General features: G+C 39.5%; 1 protein-coding gene across 3 annotated transcripts in view; it reads left to right on the top strand.

The window, feature by feature from the left end:
* grid2 (glutamate receptor, ionotropic, delta 2) overlaps positions 1–14,531 on the top strand; it is a 447,760-nt gene that overhangs the window by 320,652 nt on the left and 112,577 nt on the right. For all 3 annotated transcript variants that reach the window (XM_047591180.1, XM_047591181.1, XM_047591182.1), the window contains exon 9: positions 12,645–12,746. In XM_047591180.1, coding sequence (XP_047447136.1) covers positions 12,645–12,746 — 102 coding nt within the window. The remainder of the gene's footprint in view (positions 1–12,644; positions 12,747–14,531) is intronic.

The following is a 14,531-nucleotide window of genomic DNA, read 5'->3' as shown; positions in this document are numbered from 1 at the left end:
CTCTTTAGCTACATGTCTGTGGAGTCTTTTGAAAGCGTCGTAAAGCTACAGCACAAAACCACACACTATTGGTTTAAATATACGAATGTCGCATTTTATTCATCCACACGTGTGATTGCAGAGACCCTGCCTGCCTGCTCGTCTACCATTTATTTTGCTAGCACCAGGCAGACAGGGAGTAATGTTAGAAAGACGAAGAAATAACTACTTACAGGCATTGAAAGAGACAAGAAAAATAAACTCTTCCTCCCATTAACACTTGTGGGGAACTTTGTAGGTTACTTCCTTCGGATTAAACTATTCCCAAGCAGATCCTCCACTCCCATCATTCTCCTCATCATTTCATGGTACAACCTGACATCTCTGCTCTCATTTTCCTATAGGCGGAGTAAACCAAGTGAAAAGAACATCTTTTTTAATGACTTCGCCCCCGTTTTGTCCCTACAAGTCAAGTCTGTCTCTTACTTATCTGCTCTCCAGTTCCTTTTTAGTTTATGTCTGCCTCCGTGTCCTCCAGTCGTTGTCTCACTACCCATCCAAGGGAAACACACACAGATAAAAACACAAATGTTGTAAACACCTTATCATTAATTTGTACTTCATTTTCTTTTCTGATTAGATGCCGTGAAACACTTTTATATCACTTAATTTTACACAAACAATTGTATTTGCCAAGCACGGAGGTTAATTGATTTGAAAGACATTTTCCAGGAAGTTGTTGCAGTCATGATGTTTGTTTTTACATATTAAGGCATTAATTGATGAAACTTTTCCTTCTTACTCAATTAAAACAGACAGAAAAATAAATTAAATGATAATGCAGTTTAATTATTAAGTTACGTATTCATTTAAAGTTTGGTATTTAAAAGCACATTGTAACAGAAAGTTTGTGCATTTACCAAAACCCAGTCTAACCCTCTCCGATATGCGCGCACAGGCGCACACATGGAGACACACACATCTCCCCAACTATTCAAGCAAGCAATGAAACAGCTTGCAGCTCATCTGGGAAATCAGAACAGAGCTCGTTGTTGTCGCTGTTGTAATGATCAGTTTGTATACACTGCTGTGTGTGCATGTGCACGTGTGTGTATAAAGGGAAGAGAAAAGAATGAAAGAGCGCGAGTGATCCCACAGAAACAAATGCGGAGCCTATTACTTCGGGTCCTAACAGATCATTTACTATCAATAAACTCCAGAGATCATTCCGTTCATTTGTTTTTCTCCGCTCCTCTTTGTCTTTGTCATCTTCTTCTGCTCCCAGATGATCTCCGCTGATTTGAATAAAGGGAAATACCACTTAGTTATTCACAGAGGAACTCTATTGAAACTGTTAACCTAGTAATAGCTGGGCCACATCCAGATATTGACTTAGAAATAATGTCTATGTCTCCACGAAAACCCCTCTTATCGAACTAAGACTGATAGTGATTCAAATGATACCTGAAAGCCGCACTACTTACGCAACAAGAACAGCACCTAAAATGATTTATGTATTTCAAAAGTCTGTCTCAAATACGTGGTAACAGTAATGTTGCAATATAAAGACAGGTTCCAGTGTCATGTTTGTGATCTCCTCTTAGAAATTAATTCAGGAGTGAGTGGTAGTAAAGTGGTAAAAATGCAATCACGAGTGCATCATAATGTGACCAAGAGGCAGTTACACTGATTTTTAACAGAGGCGCTGCTTTTGACTAATTTAGGTGAAAGTCATTACAGCCCAAACATTCGAATGTGGAGACAAAAAAAAGAGCCTCATATTATAATACACAGAAAGTCCTTTACTTTCATATAGGCCAGTTGAATCTGAGTTGGAGAACGGGAGCATCGTTTTAAAGTAGGGCCCTTATGAGAGCCAAGTCTTATCTATTATTCTATTTGATATTGCCATGCGGAGCTCCCTCAAGGGTAGCTAAATGAATGAATGACAATGACGACACCTAAGGTGATTTTCCGTGTCAAAAACTCTTCCAAAGTAGAGGGAAATATACACATGAAGCCACCGCGAAACATCCATTCCATCATAATACAGGTCGTAGCCTACGGTTTATATCATTGGTTCTCTAGATACAGTGTTTGTCGTTTTCGTGATCCTGCTCCTGTCAGCTGCTTCTGTTGGAGTTATCTCAATACTGATACAGTATTGTGTAAGTATTTCGTTTTCGGTTGTCCTGCACTCACTATGTGATGCGAGGCGATACGGACATTTAGTTGGAGTCATACAGCATGTAGTGAAGGTGAAGCTTTCTTGTATTGAGCCGCGCATTCTAACTTGACAGCAGTGTTGAAATATAATGTCATCAAAGGCTTTTCAGGTGACTGGGTGCTTTCAACAACCATTAGTTGGTTTTAAATAGTTGCGGCATGTGCTCATACATCTAAGACTCCCCTCAACCAAAGTTGGTCGTTTCCATTAATTATTGCCCTCTTTCATGAAAATATGTGTTTTTATGAGGAGACAAATGCTCCACTAATATTTGTTATATTGTTCCTTGTACTGAGATAATGAAATTACCAAAAAAAAAAACTTTTCTAATAGACCATGTTTCATTTTGTTATTGACTTACACATCAGAAAAATGTATCAGCAATTTACCAGCAATATTTTTTTGCTCTTTTAATTGTTTTCCTGAAATTATTTTCTATTAGGCGAGAAGGCGGAACTACGCCTAAGTCGCCTTTTCATATTTAATTGCTTTCCAGGTAGTAGTCACATTATCAAAGGAACGGCAGTTGTCATGTAGCGCACTTTTCTATATTTTATTTTTTAATCACAGCCATAGTGAGTCAAACAACAGAATAGAATAGCTCTACATACATGGAACTAGTTTTCATGGCAAAGTGGATGAGCACACAGACTGTGAGGTGGAGATAAGGCAGCTGGTGGTGCAGAGCACGGATACCGGTGCAGCCTGGACTGCTTGCTGCAACAAGCTGTCCGCTCTCTGTTATACAGACAGACAGAGAGAGGGGGAGTTAGTTAGAGAGAGAGAGAGAGACTTGGACTTGTTTGCTCATTTTCTTAAAACATGTCTTCCAACCACTTGGGCGACAGAGGGATTAAAGTAAAGAAACACGGGGACGAGGACAGAAGGAAGGCTTGCTGCACAAGCTGTTCAGAGACTGCACTGACACACATGTTGCTCATCAGCGGGGGAGAATGGGGATGCACTGGGAGACAGTAATAGTGAAACAGCTCAGCAGCTTGTCTGTGTTTGTGCCTGGCTACTGTCTCTTTGCTGCAATGGCAGGTGTATCAGTGTTTGGCAGAGTCAACAGAGGGAGTGTTGTAGAGCTACAGAGGCTGGAATCAACACCAGAGTCTTGGGCAGGTGAAAGAAGGTTAGCACAGAGGGAGGAGAACCTGTAGTTTTTTTTTTCTCAAGTTGCAGGTGAACAATGGATAGTTAAAGTACTAGGAGCCAAGGGTGCTCTTCACCTGCAGTTCAATATAGCACTATATTAGAAAGACTAAAATGAGATCTTTCCCTGGTGGAGCTCGCCATGTAAGGTGGGAGGAAGTGTGGTAGCTATAGCTCTTTTGTATACCAGCAGTAATATTTGACCACAGTTATTCGCATGGTTCTTTTTCACTTTTACAACTTCCTGTGCATATTGATTCTGTTGCAGACTTTTCAGCACTGCATACACTTTTCCCACCTCCAGTGCCTCAAAATGCCACCTGCCATCGATTGCATCTTGATTCACAACAAGCGACAAGTCATGTATGTAACAATCAGACAAAAAGCCACTTTTTTTTTCTTTCTTTTTGCACAGTGCACTTTAATGTGTTTGCCACAGGGAGCGAAAGTGAGAAATATCATATCAATCCTGAGTGAGTGCAAATGCCATTTAGGCCAGAGGATACCTGTCGTTATTTGATTGTGTGCCCTTATATAGCATGTGTGGTTTGTGTTCACCTAAACGTGTGCAGGATAGGTGTGTGAGTTTCTATGTCCAGATACTTTTAAAGGTGTTTGTGTGTGTTTTAAAGTGTTAGGTGATGGTGGAGATGGGAGGATGACTAAAGTGTGTCCTTGTTTATTCACTGTTACACAAATGTAGACTGTGTGTCAGGTCATTATGGGGTAACATAATGTTACCCCATAATGATAATCTTTTAATGTTACTAACTTTATTATACAACACACACTATAATGTATGTGAGATTGTATTGCTCGTGTTGTGGGAAGATAAATATGTCACTTATTGCTTAAAAGCAATGTTATTTCAATTATTCCATAAAGTTTTGGTATAAGGTTTGAGTTAAGGTTAGGGTTTGGTCTGTAATGCTTTAGTTTCAGTTGTTCTGAAACCACTGAACGTGTAAAAGTCTATTTTCCATTAATTTGTGTGTCTTAGTGTGAATCCTTCTCAAAGCTCTGCGGTACATGTTGTTTTGATGTTTAAAGACTTGTAAAGATCAGAGCAAAGCTGAGTTTAGTCAATGCGTCTAATAAACTAATTAAGCAGCTAATCACCCGCTTACTTGGTCAAAGCTGTGTTATGAGTTTTGAACTTGAGAAAACCCAGTTCAACGAATTATTAAATTATGATCAGTGATCATCTGTCTCATAAACTGGCAATAGTTGCATTCATATTTTCTCTGCTAATCCAATCCATAAAGAAGCTTCGTCACGTGACGTGGACAACGTACTCTTGTATCTATATTCATTATAATGAAAACTAACCACCATATACTTAACTGTCTAACAGTACATGTTGGGAGTAAACATTACAAAATATTTACAAAATTAGGTTTTACAGTGTATTTCTACGTGCAGTAGAACATTCTTGATGCATTGTGCTGTATGTTTCAGTGTTTTTGAGCAGTAATGTGTTACTGTTTAAAAAATGTGAAGTATGATTACCCTATGGCATAGACACTGAAGGTTTGACAGTACTGGAAATTGGAAAAACGTTTCATTACAGTAGACACTTATCTGATGATGCTGTGACTAGATCTAAGGAGCTATTTCCTTCATTGTTTACCTCAATGCCATGTGTCAATGATGTGGACGACAGCAACCACATTTAAATTCCAACAGAAATAGATTATTTGGTTGATAACACTGCAGAATCACTTAGTACAACTATAAATTTAGTTCCACCTCTGAAAAAGGAGGTCATAATTCGTAGGCTAACTCCCTGGTATAATTCACAGTTGCGCAGTTCAAAGCAAGCAGCTCGAAAGCTGGAAATGATTTGGCATTCCACTAATTCTGAAAAAGCTTGCATAGCCTGGAAAGATAGTTTAACAATTTAACAAAGAAAAAAAAAACCTCCATAATATTAGAACAGCATATTATTCATCATTAATAGAAGAAAACAAGAGCAACCCCAGATTTCTTTTCAGAACTGTAGCCAGGCTGAGTCACAGCTCTGTTGAAACATCTCTTCCTTTAACTGTCAGTAGTAACGACTTCACTAATAAAATTGTAGACATTAGAATAAAACTCAAGGCATCCTTCCTACAGGGGATCTTTCTGAGCTCACTTCAATAATTATAGCTTCTAAACCATCAACTTGTTTTCTAGATCCCATCCCGATGAATTGCTCCATTAACATCTCAATATTAAATCAGATGAATTTATCTTTATTAATAGGGTATGTGCTCCGGTCTTTTAGACTGCTGTAATTGAACCATTACTTAAAACCTACTGCAGACCCAGATGTTTCAGCCAACTATAGAACAATTTCCACTTTTATTTCTAAAATCTTAGAAAAAGTTGATGCCATTCATCTATTTATACAAAAGTAAGCTATGGAGTTCCTCAGGGTTCTGTGCTAGGACAAATATTATTCACATTGTACATTCCCTCAGGCAATTAGAATTAGAAAGCATGGCATAAACTTCCATTGCTACGCAGATGATGCCCAGCTGTATTTATCCATGAAACTAGATTAAACTAATGAGCTGCTTAAACTCTATGCATACCTTAAAGGCATAAATGCTTGGATGACCTGTAATTTCCACTCTTAAACTCAGACAAAACACAAGTAATTGTATTTGGCCCTAAACATCACAGAGATTCACTATTTAATGTCACGGCTTCTTTGGATGGCATTACCTTGGCCTCCAGTACTTCTATGAAAAACCTTGGTGTTCTAGTTGATGAGGATATATCCTTTAATTCTCACATAAAGCAAGTAACTAGGACTACATTCAGTCACCTGCATAATATCATCGAAATTAGGAACATCCTGTCTCAGAGTGATGCTGAAAAACTAGTTCATGCATTTGTGTCTTTCAGGCAGGATTACTGTAATTCATTACTGTGTGGCTGTCCAAATAGCTCTCTAAAAAGCCTCCAATTGATTCAAAAAGCGGCAGAAAGAGCACTGACAGGAATTAGCAAGAGAGATCATATTACTCCAGTTTTAGCTTCTCTTCATTGTTTCCCTTTAAAGTCTAGAATTGAATTTAAAATCCTCCTCCTTACCTACAAGGCCCTCGAAGGCCTAGCTCCATCATTTCTGAAAGACCTCATTGTACCATATCATCCCATCAAGTGCAGGTCTATTTGTGGTTCCTATAATTTCAGGTAGGGGGTAGGGCCTTCAACTATCAGGCTCCTCTCCTGTGGAACCAACTCCCAGTTTAGGTTCAGGCAGACACTCTCTTTACTTTTAAGGTCAGGCTTAAGACTTTCCCTTTTGACAAAGCTTATAGTTAGGACAGGACTGAACCATCCCTCAGTTATAATGCTACAGGCCTAGGCTGCTGGGGGACAATGCACTGAGGACATGCCCTCTACTTTCTCTTCTCTGGCACCAAGCTCCTGTCCTCTAGATTATTTTCTCTGGCACCTTCTTAAATTCTTATCTAATTTATTTTCTATTGCTAGTCATGCAATTCTGTGCCATTATTGTATAGCATGTTAACAGCTGTGTCTCCGGCAGGCCCTGGGCAGATGGGTCCCTCCATATGACCTGGGTTCTGCACAAGGTTTCTTCCTGTTAAGAGGGGGTTCTTCCTTGCCACCGTCACCTTCAGGCTTGTGCTGGAGGTTTCAGGTTGGATTCTGTAAAGCATCTTGGGACAATCTGTGTTGTTATTGACGTTATATAACTAAAATTGAAAAATTGGAATAAGATTGATGAGATACATAAAATGAGATAAGAATGATGAAAAAGGCCGAGAAACAGAGAGAAGTAAATAGAAATTGTGCTAGAGGAATAGAAAGAGAGGCTTTTCATGGTGCTAATGGCAGAGTTTTGAAGCCTGAGTCTACATTCTAATGGTCTCGGCACAGTGGGCCATTTACTTAACATGCACACACAAACCCACACCCACAAATGCGCATTTATTTCATACTGTCGGGGTGGTGGCGGGGGTGCGGGTGGGTTATCTGGAGCTGTGAAGATAAGCTGAGCCCATTTTAGCTCCTCACTCATACGTGTCCGCACACGCGCGCGCAAACGCACATGGCAGCTTCCACACTTTTCATGTTGCATGAAAGTCAAAGCCTTATAAATATTGATATTCAGGTGAATCCAGTTGTGTTGAAATATTGAGTATGTTCTTTAATTTCACTCTCAGTTTTCTCTCTCTCATTTCCTCTTTTTCGCCCATTCTTTATGGATGACAGAGGAAATTCACATTCATATAAAGCTACTTACTGCATTTATTTAATTATATCATTATATCATCATTAAAATTGTAGTATATCAGATAAAAGTGTTATACGGTGTATTCTTTTTGTCTGATATGAATAGCTACAATGTTATTGAATGTTAGTTCAGTTATTTAAAAAAAAAAAATTACAGAATCAGTGAGGAGGAGAAAGAGGAAGGTGTCTGTATTGACCTTTAGAATGATCTAGTACCGGAAATTGATGCACAGTTACATATATCTGAACTTTGTAGATCTCTGTGACGACAGTGCAATTATCAACAAGCAATCTGGATAATTTTCATGGCTTAATTCATGTTCCTCACCTCCAGAAGTTGATGATTAAAACTAACTGCTGTGGCTGTTAATGACTCTTTTAGTATTTAATCATAACATTCAGAACTCATGTATCAGTCAGTCCATATAAGCGTGAGAGAGTAAAATGAACTTATATTAATGCATAATATGTGGGTGTAAATGAATGACTCAATGAAATCACATGTATTTGCTCAGTAGCGTGACCCTGAGTGATAGCCTCTGATTGCTGTGGGTTTCTGCTGTTGATGAATGTGTTTCATCTCAACCGTACTGACTCAAAGCTGAACGCTGTTCAGGACACAGTTCAAACTACAGAACACTTCAGGATATTTACTACTATATTTGTTGTAATATTCTTGTTGCTGTCTTTTTTTACAACCCACACAATGTCCGGCCTTGACCTTACACATCCTCTCCAAGGGATTTGGCTTCTTGACAAGAGGCAAAACAGATGTTTTGGAAATTGATGATAATTAGTGCACCAGCATGGTTATCTGTTAGTCTTTCAGGATCTCTTGTTTTTTTAATGCAGTCCTGAGGAATCAATATCAAGTGCCTCCCTTAAGGGTAAAATGACAACAGAATTCCTGTCTTCCAAAGGCGGTGCAGGAAACTCTTTCTTTATCGGTTAATCTTGTCTCTGTACAGTCACACTGATTTTAAATATAGAGCTTTGGGCTGAGACCATACGACTGAACGGGCTCTGTGCAAGCCGTGATTACAGTATGTATAGGCATGTGTGCTTGCTAAGGTTCACATACTGTATCTACATTTGACTCTTCATTACTTTTCTCCAGGGCTGTGGTCTTAAATACCCTTAATTTAGTATTGCATTCATCATGGTTTGTTGTAGTTAACAAAAAAAAAAAAATGTGGTGCCACTCAAGAACTCGGGTCTTCTTGGTACTTCTCTGTGACCAGACCCAACTTATCTGTAACAGGCATGTGCTGCGGTGTACTCTTTCAGACTGTCCAATTCATGCACAGTTTGTGAAATAGTCACAAAATCTAGTGTAAACGATTCATATCTTTTGGATTAAAGTTTCATTTTCTTTGGAGGCATAGGGAAAACTGTGTGTTTCAGTTGACAGGACTTTTCATCCAAAATACTGTATTGGCAAAGTCGTTTTTTTAACCCAAACCATGGTAACCAGTAAAGGAGATTTTTGGTGGAATTAAAAAGAAATAGTTCGAGTCAAAGCTTTGTGTGTGGTTGGACCATCCATCCAAACTCCTGAGACATTTGATGGTGTCTCTATATGCTGGTCATATGCTGTCATACAAGTTGATGTCATGCTTCTCGTGTACACAAATCCATTGGTAACATGACTGGCATGAGACTGTGCTGCCCTATAGAGGGTTGACAGATATTGCCAACTGGAATACATTGCCATTTAAAGTGATATACTGAGTCTGAGTCTTATAAAAATGGGAAAGCTGCATCCAGGGACACAGATCAACTGATTAAATTTACTATTTCCTGCATCTATGTCCCTCACTGTGTGGAATCGTTCTATTTAGCTGGTCTCTAACAGTCTTTCCCATGAATCTTTCAGATTTATGTGTGCTACTGTCTGGATTTATATTTCCTGCAGGTGTGCTCAGGTATGAATGTAAAGTGTTAGCCTCCCCCAGTGCTATTGATTCTCTAGGTGGCTTTTTTCTGCACCACTAATGTTTTATTGATTATACATGTTTTTTTTTTTTGTTTTTGTTTTTCACGGGCATTTACAGCAGCTTCTCTGGTGTAAATTCACCTTTTAAATGTGTCTCATCATGTCTGCTCACCACATGTCAGCATTTTTTTTTTCTTTTTTTATCCGGACCTTTTCAGTCTTCTTTTCTTTTGCCTGGTCTCTCTTGAGGCATTTGAAATCTCTTGATTTTTGTCTCTCTGTTAGCACTTTTCTTTGTATGTTTTCCCTAAGCATTGTTCACACCCGTTGGCACATGCAGTATACATGACACGTACACTCAAACGACTGGAAAGGGTTACGGTATACAGGCGGCATGTGTGGAGAATGCATTCAATCACTACGACACACTCTACTACGATCTTTATTGACAATGGGATTGCAGCAGGAAGGATACAGTTTATTTTCTTATAAAGTGAATGTTTGTTGCCTCATCTTCAGAGAAACAGAACATTACAAACACTTGTGGGGTTTTTTTTGCACATTCTCAAATAGAGAAACAAGTTAGAGCAACATGCTAGCACCACATCTCCCCCTCCAGGCTGAAACAAGGATAGCATGCATTACAATTTACCTGGCTGATATGCACAACACAGCATTAAGGCGGTCGGACTCTCTGCACACCCCCACAGATGTTTTCTGCTGACCCTGTGATAAATAATATGTTAGGTCACTGAACTGTGTACTAATAAGAATAAGAAAGATTTAGCATTCATAAATGTAATATTCAACCTCACTGTTATAAGGAGAGTCTAGAGGGTCTCAGTCAAATAATCTTTGCATGATTTAACAGCCCTGATCTGGTAAACTACTATTTCAGGATTATAGCTGTGCAGAGCATTTAAAGGGAAATTACACCCTTTTAAAAACATACAGGTTTTGTACATCTATTTTGCCATTGCCAGTTTTAGTTGATTAGACTACATCTCTAGCTGACATTATGACGAAAGAAATAATAATAATAATAATAATAATAATAAAACATATGGAGTTCTTCAATGTGCTTAAAGGACCATTAAAAACACATAATATGTATGCGGATATATTATTATTAACTCTTTCCCAGTCGCTCATTGGACCGCTGCACAAATATATGCTGTAGTTCAGGCTCCTGGCAAAAAACTGCTTTTGACTTAAACTGTAGCTCCGTTTCTGTCTATAGAACTCAGCCGAGTGACTTAAGCCCTTCCCTTCTTTTCCGTCTTCAAACGGGATGCGAAATGTTATCAAAATGGCGGGGCATAAAAAGAAGCACGCCCGGCTAAGCTTTACTATAAGTATCTGTCCCAAAAGGGAATTGGTCAGAATTGGCAGAGAATAGTACGTTCAACAGTAACTTTGTTTTTTTTATAAAAACGGATTATCCCATATTTCCCTTTGCAGCGTGCCCTCTGCTTCCCTGGTGTGTTTGTGTTTTCTTTTAAGCAAAAATCACGCTGAGCAATTTTGTGTGTATCACAGTGCGCTTGTGTAGTTGCTGCGTGTTTGTCTTTGTATAGCAGACAGCTAAATTACTTCTAGATTTTTTTTTTCCTCATACAGCCTCTCTCCCTCTCTCTAGAGGAAAAGGCTAGTTTGATCTTTGAAGCTAAAAACATATATTTTATTGAAAGCATAAGGCAGCCCACAGATTAAATAATGGCAGTCCAGGGGGGACAAGACTCATGGAATTTTTGTAAACACACACATCTGGATCAGACCCATGAAGCACTTCCCATTCAAAGAATATCACCATAATTTTTCCCAGTACTGTGCAGCCCGTCACTGATGCTGCTCTCAAGGCTTTCAGTTGAAGTCTTGTAAGCAGTAGGGTTTAAGAAGATGATCTCATTGTTAGCATACCACGTGCTAATTATATCATTTTAACGGCAGTGCCAGAAAATGATTAACAAGCGAGCCTTAGTGTTCTGGTCCAACGGTAAACCCTGATAAAACCAAAACAGTATGTCAGTGACAAGAAGTGCTGTCACTGGCTCGTCCGTATAAGTTTTGTCTTTATTTTGGATGACGACCTCTAGTTGATGTAATTCAGCAGATGCAGAGAAGAACAATGTGTCCTTATTGGAGGACTTTTGGTCATTAGTGAGTGTGTGGAACGGGAAACTCCAAATGTCATAAAAACACACATGTGGTGCGATTCCTTACCAGAACAGAACTGCGAATATGTCTGAATAATGAAAAGAAAATATTTTTAATTGGGACATTCTGTCTGGACACTGATGTATTAGTAAGTTGAAATCCTTATTTGCATAATTAACTCTCTCTCTCTCTCTCTTTTTTTTTTTTTGTTTTCCAAATTGGATAACTACGCATTATTAATGATGCCAGTACAAACTGTTCCTGGTGTACAAAGAAAACTGGTCTTGTGGATGTTTGGTACAGAACTGAATTAAGAACAACAACAGTGTGGGGCCTTAAGTGAAGCAGAATTTATCCAAACTCTACAGATGTCTGTGTGCACGGTATCTATAGAGAAAGATCTCTCTGAAGAAAAGCAGTTGTGTTTATTATAGGATCTAGGTGAGAAGGCAGTCCATTATTTAAATTTCTGTTGCTCATTACATCATAACTTACTATGATGGCTGCAGTATGTGCATGGCATAATAAATAAGTAACTAGTGCACCAGGATGCATGTTATGTCACTGTCGTCTTTAACCAACAACAAGCAAACAAACTACTTCACATTCTGTACAACAGTGGGACATAGGAGAAAGTAGGACACAGGAGGATGAAATATTCAGTAGGCGGAGTAGGTGATAGGTTAGTAAAATGAGCATTTACCTACAGTGTTCTACCTTCATTGTGACATTTGCAGCGTAAACCTCACACGCTCTCTTGGAGTGTCTTTGCCTTTTTGTCCTTTTCTTTATTGATCTGTAAACCCAAACTGGTGACTTCTCTGAATCTAACTGTTTGCTGTTCCTGTGTGTGTGTGTGTGTGCGTGTGTGTGTGTGTGCGCGCGCGCGCGTGTGTGTGTGCGTGCGCGTGTGTGTGCGTGTGTGTGCGCACATTGCAGCTCGCAACGTGGGATCCAGTTCATGGATTGAATGGCACACTGACAGACAGGAAATTGGAAAATAACATGAGGGGAGTCGTGCTCCGAGTCGTCACTGTTCTGGTGAGTATAGCTGACTGGTGTGTTAATCTGTGCATGTCGGTTTTTCTGTTTGTCTGTTTGTTGTTGTTTTCTCCTGATTGTCCGAGCAGAGAAAGGAGCTGTCTCAGTGTTCCCTGTTTGAAAATTCTCCTGTTGTTCCCGTGAAGAATGAGAAGGGACTGTTGTGATTCGCGCTGGCATGTCAGACTTCAGCCTTTTGCTCCATACTGTAAATCTGTCCTTTTGTCTAGTTCTCTGCCCATCATTCAGTCCTGTCTCTACGGAGACGCAACAAAGGGACAGGCTGAGTGCTTATGTGAGAATTTAAAAATGGCAGACAAACGTTTACGAAGCAAAGCGCCGAGAGGAAAGAGAGGAATAAGAGATGGTTTAGTATAAAGAAAACATGGCGAGGTGCAGCAGCTAATGGACCACCTGATCATAATTTAATTAGCTTCCTGATCGACAATAGACAGGTAGATGATAGAGACCCCACTACCATCAAGACCTGCTGGAGTTCTGACGGTAGTGGGTCTACAGCTTACCACCTCTGTCTGTCTCGCCTGCAGAATCGATTTGAGCACATCCCATGAGTGCTTTAAAGATTCAGTGCTGTAAATTCTTCATATCCCGTCTTTGAAGTGAGAAACAGAGAGAGAGGGGAAAAAAGAAAGAAATAATGCCAGACATCTTTGTGGAGTCCCGCTTTTCCCTCTCTAATTTTTTTCCAGTCTTTGATTTTTTTATTATCCTTGAAGGGGAAAGGGATTTTGGTTTTGAATATCTCTCCTCTTTCCCATCTCTGGAGCAGGGTGTTACTAAGGAAAAGACTCCAGTGATGGGAACGGGTGTGCTGTTTCTGCACATTTAAGTTCTTTGTTGCTCCTTCACCCTCTTTGTTCTGTAGCCCAGTTTGTGTAAACATGTGTGTATGTGTGTGTGTATCTTTGATACCTTTGTGGGCCTAAAGACAGAAACAGATAAACTGTGTGAAATGTCCAGAGTTCTGCTCAGATGTGCTGTGTTCCTTTTATGTGTGGATGGTTGCAGGGCGAATCCTGATTGTGTGTGATTGCGTGATTGTGTGTGTGTGTGTGTGTGCATGATGAAGGTTTCTTTAGGGACCTTTAGAACACATTGTTCTGTGTTGCCCTCCAGTGATTCCTGCTATGAATTAACTGTTTTCTGTCTGTGAGGTGCAATGGTCTCCTATAGCAACATGTAGCCACTTGCCCTGAAATACTCAGAGGCAACCGTGCAGTAATGTGCACAAACATTCACTGTAAAAATAATGCCTTCATTCTGCTCTATAATCCAGAGTGTTGAGTAGTTATTGATTAGTTAATTGGTGATGAGATCATACCTCTATTAGGGCCAGGGACTCTCGATCAATTCTATAGATCAGCTGGGGCTGTATTGAATATTAAATGGATGTTACCAAGAAATTGCTAGATCATTATGACCCCCCCTCCACACACCTCCCAGTGGTATCACCATGATGGTCACAAATGTGACTTAAATTGATATTTTGCAGCAGGGGAATTAGTATGAAGTGGAGATACTACTCTGCTGATGTTCAGAAGAGGAGCAGCCAAAAAAAAAACAAGAGCGACTCACAACTACGACTCAGTTCCCATCGTTCATTTTAAAATGTTGGCTTATTCGCAAACTTCACATCTCTACAAACTGCCTCTGAAGATGCAAGATAGACATGAATTAGCTCTCTCTTTATCTGTTTCTATTTTTGCTTGATTCATCTAAGGGTTTCCTTCTCGCTGTACGCCGCACTATTTCATTTTTTGACAA

Source organism: Mugil cephalus, chromosome 8 (genome assembly GCF_022458985.1).
Source record: "Mugil cephalus isolate CIBA_MC_2020 chromosome 8, CIBA_Mcephalus_1.1, whole genome shotgun sequence".
Classification (NCBI taxonomy): domain Eukaryota; kingdom Metazoa; phylum Chordata; class Actinopteri; order Mugiliformes; family Mugilidae; genus Mugil; species Mugil cephalus.
Note: the sequence above shows the minus strand (reverse complement) of the source record. Positions and strands in the feature narration are given on the sequence as shown.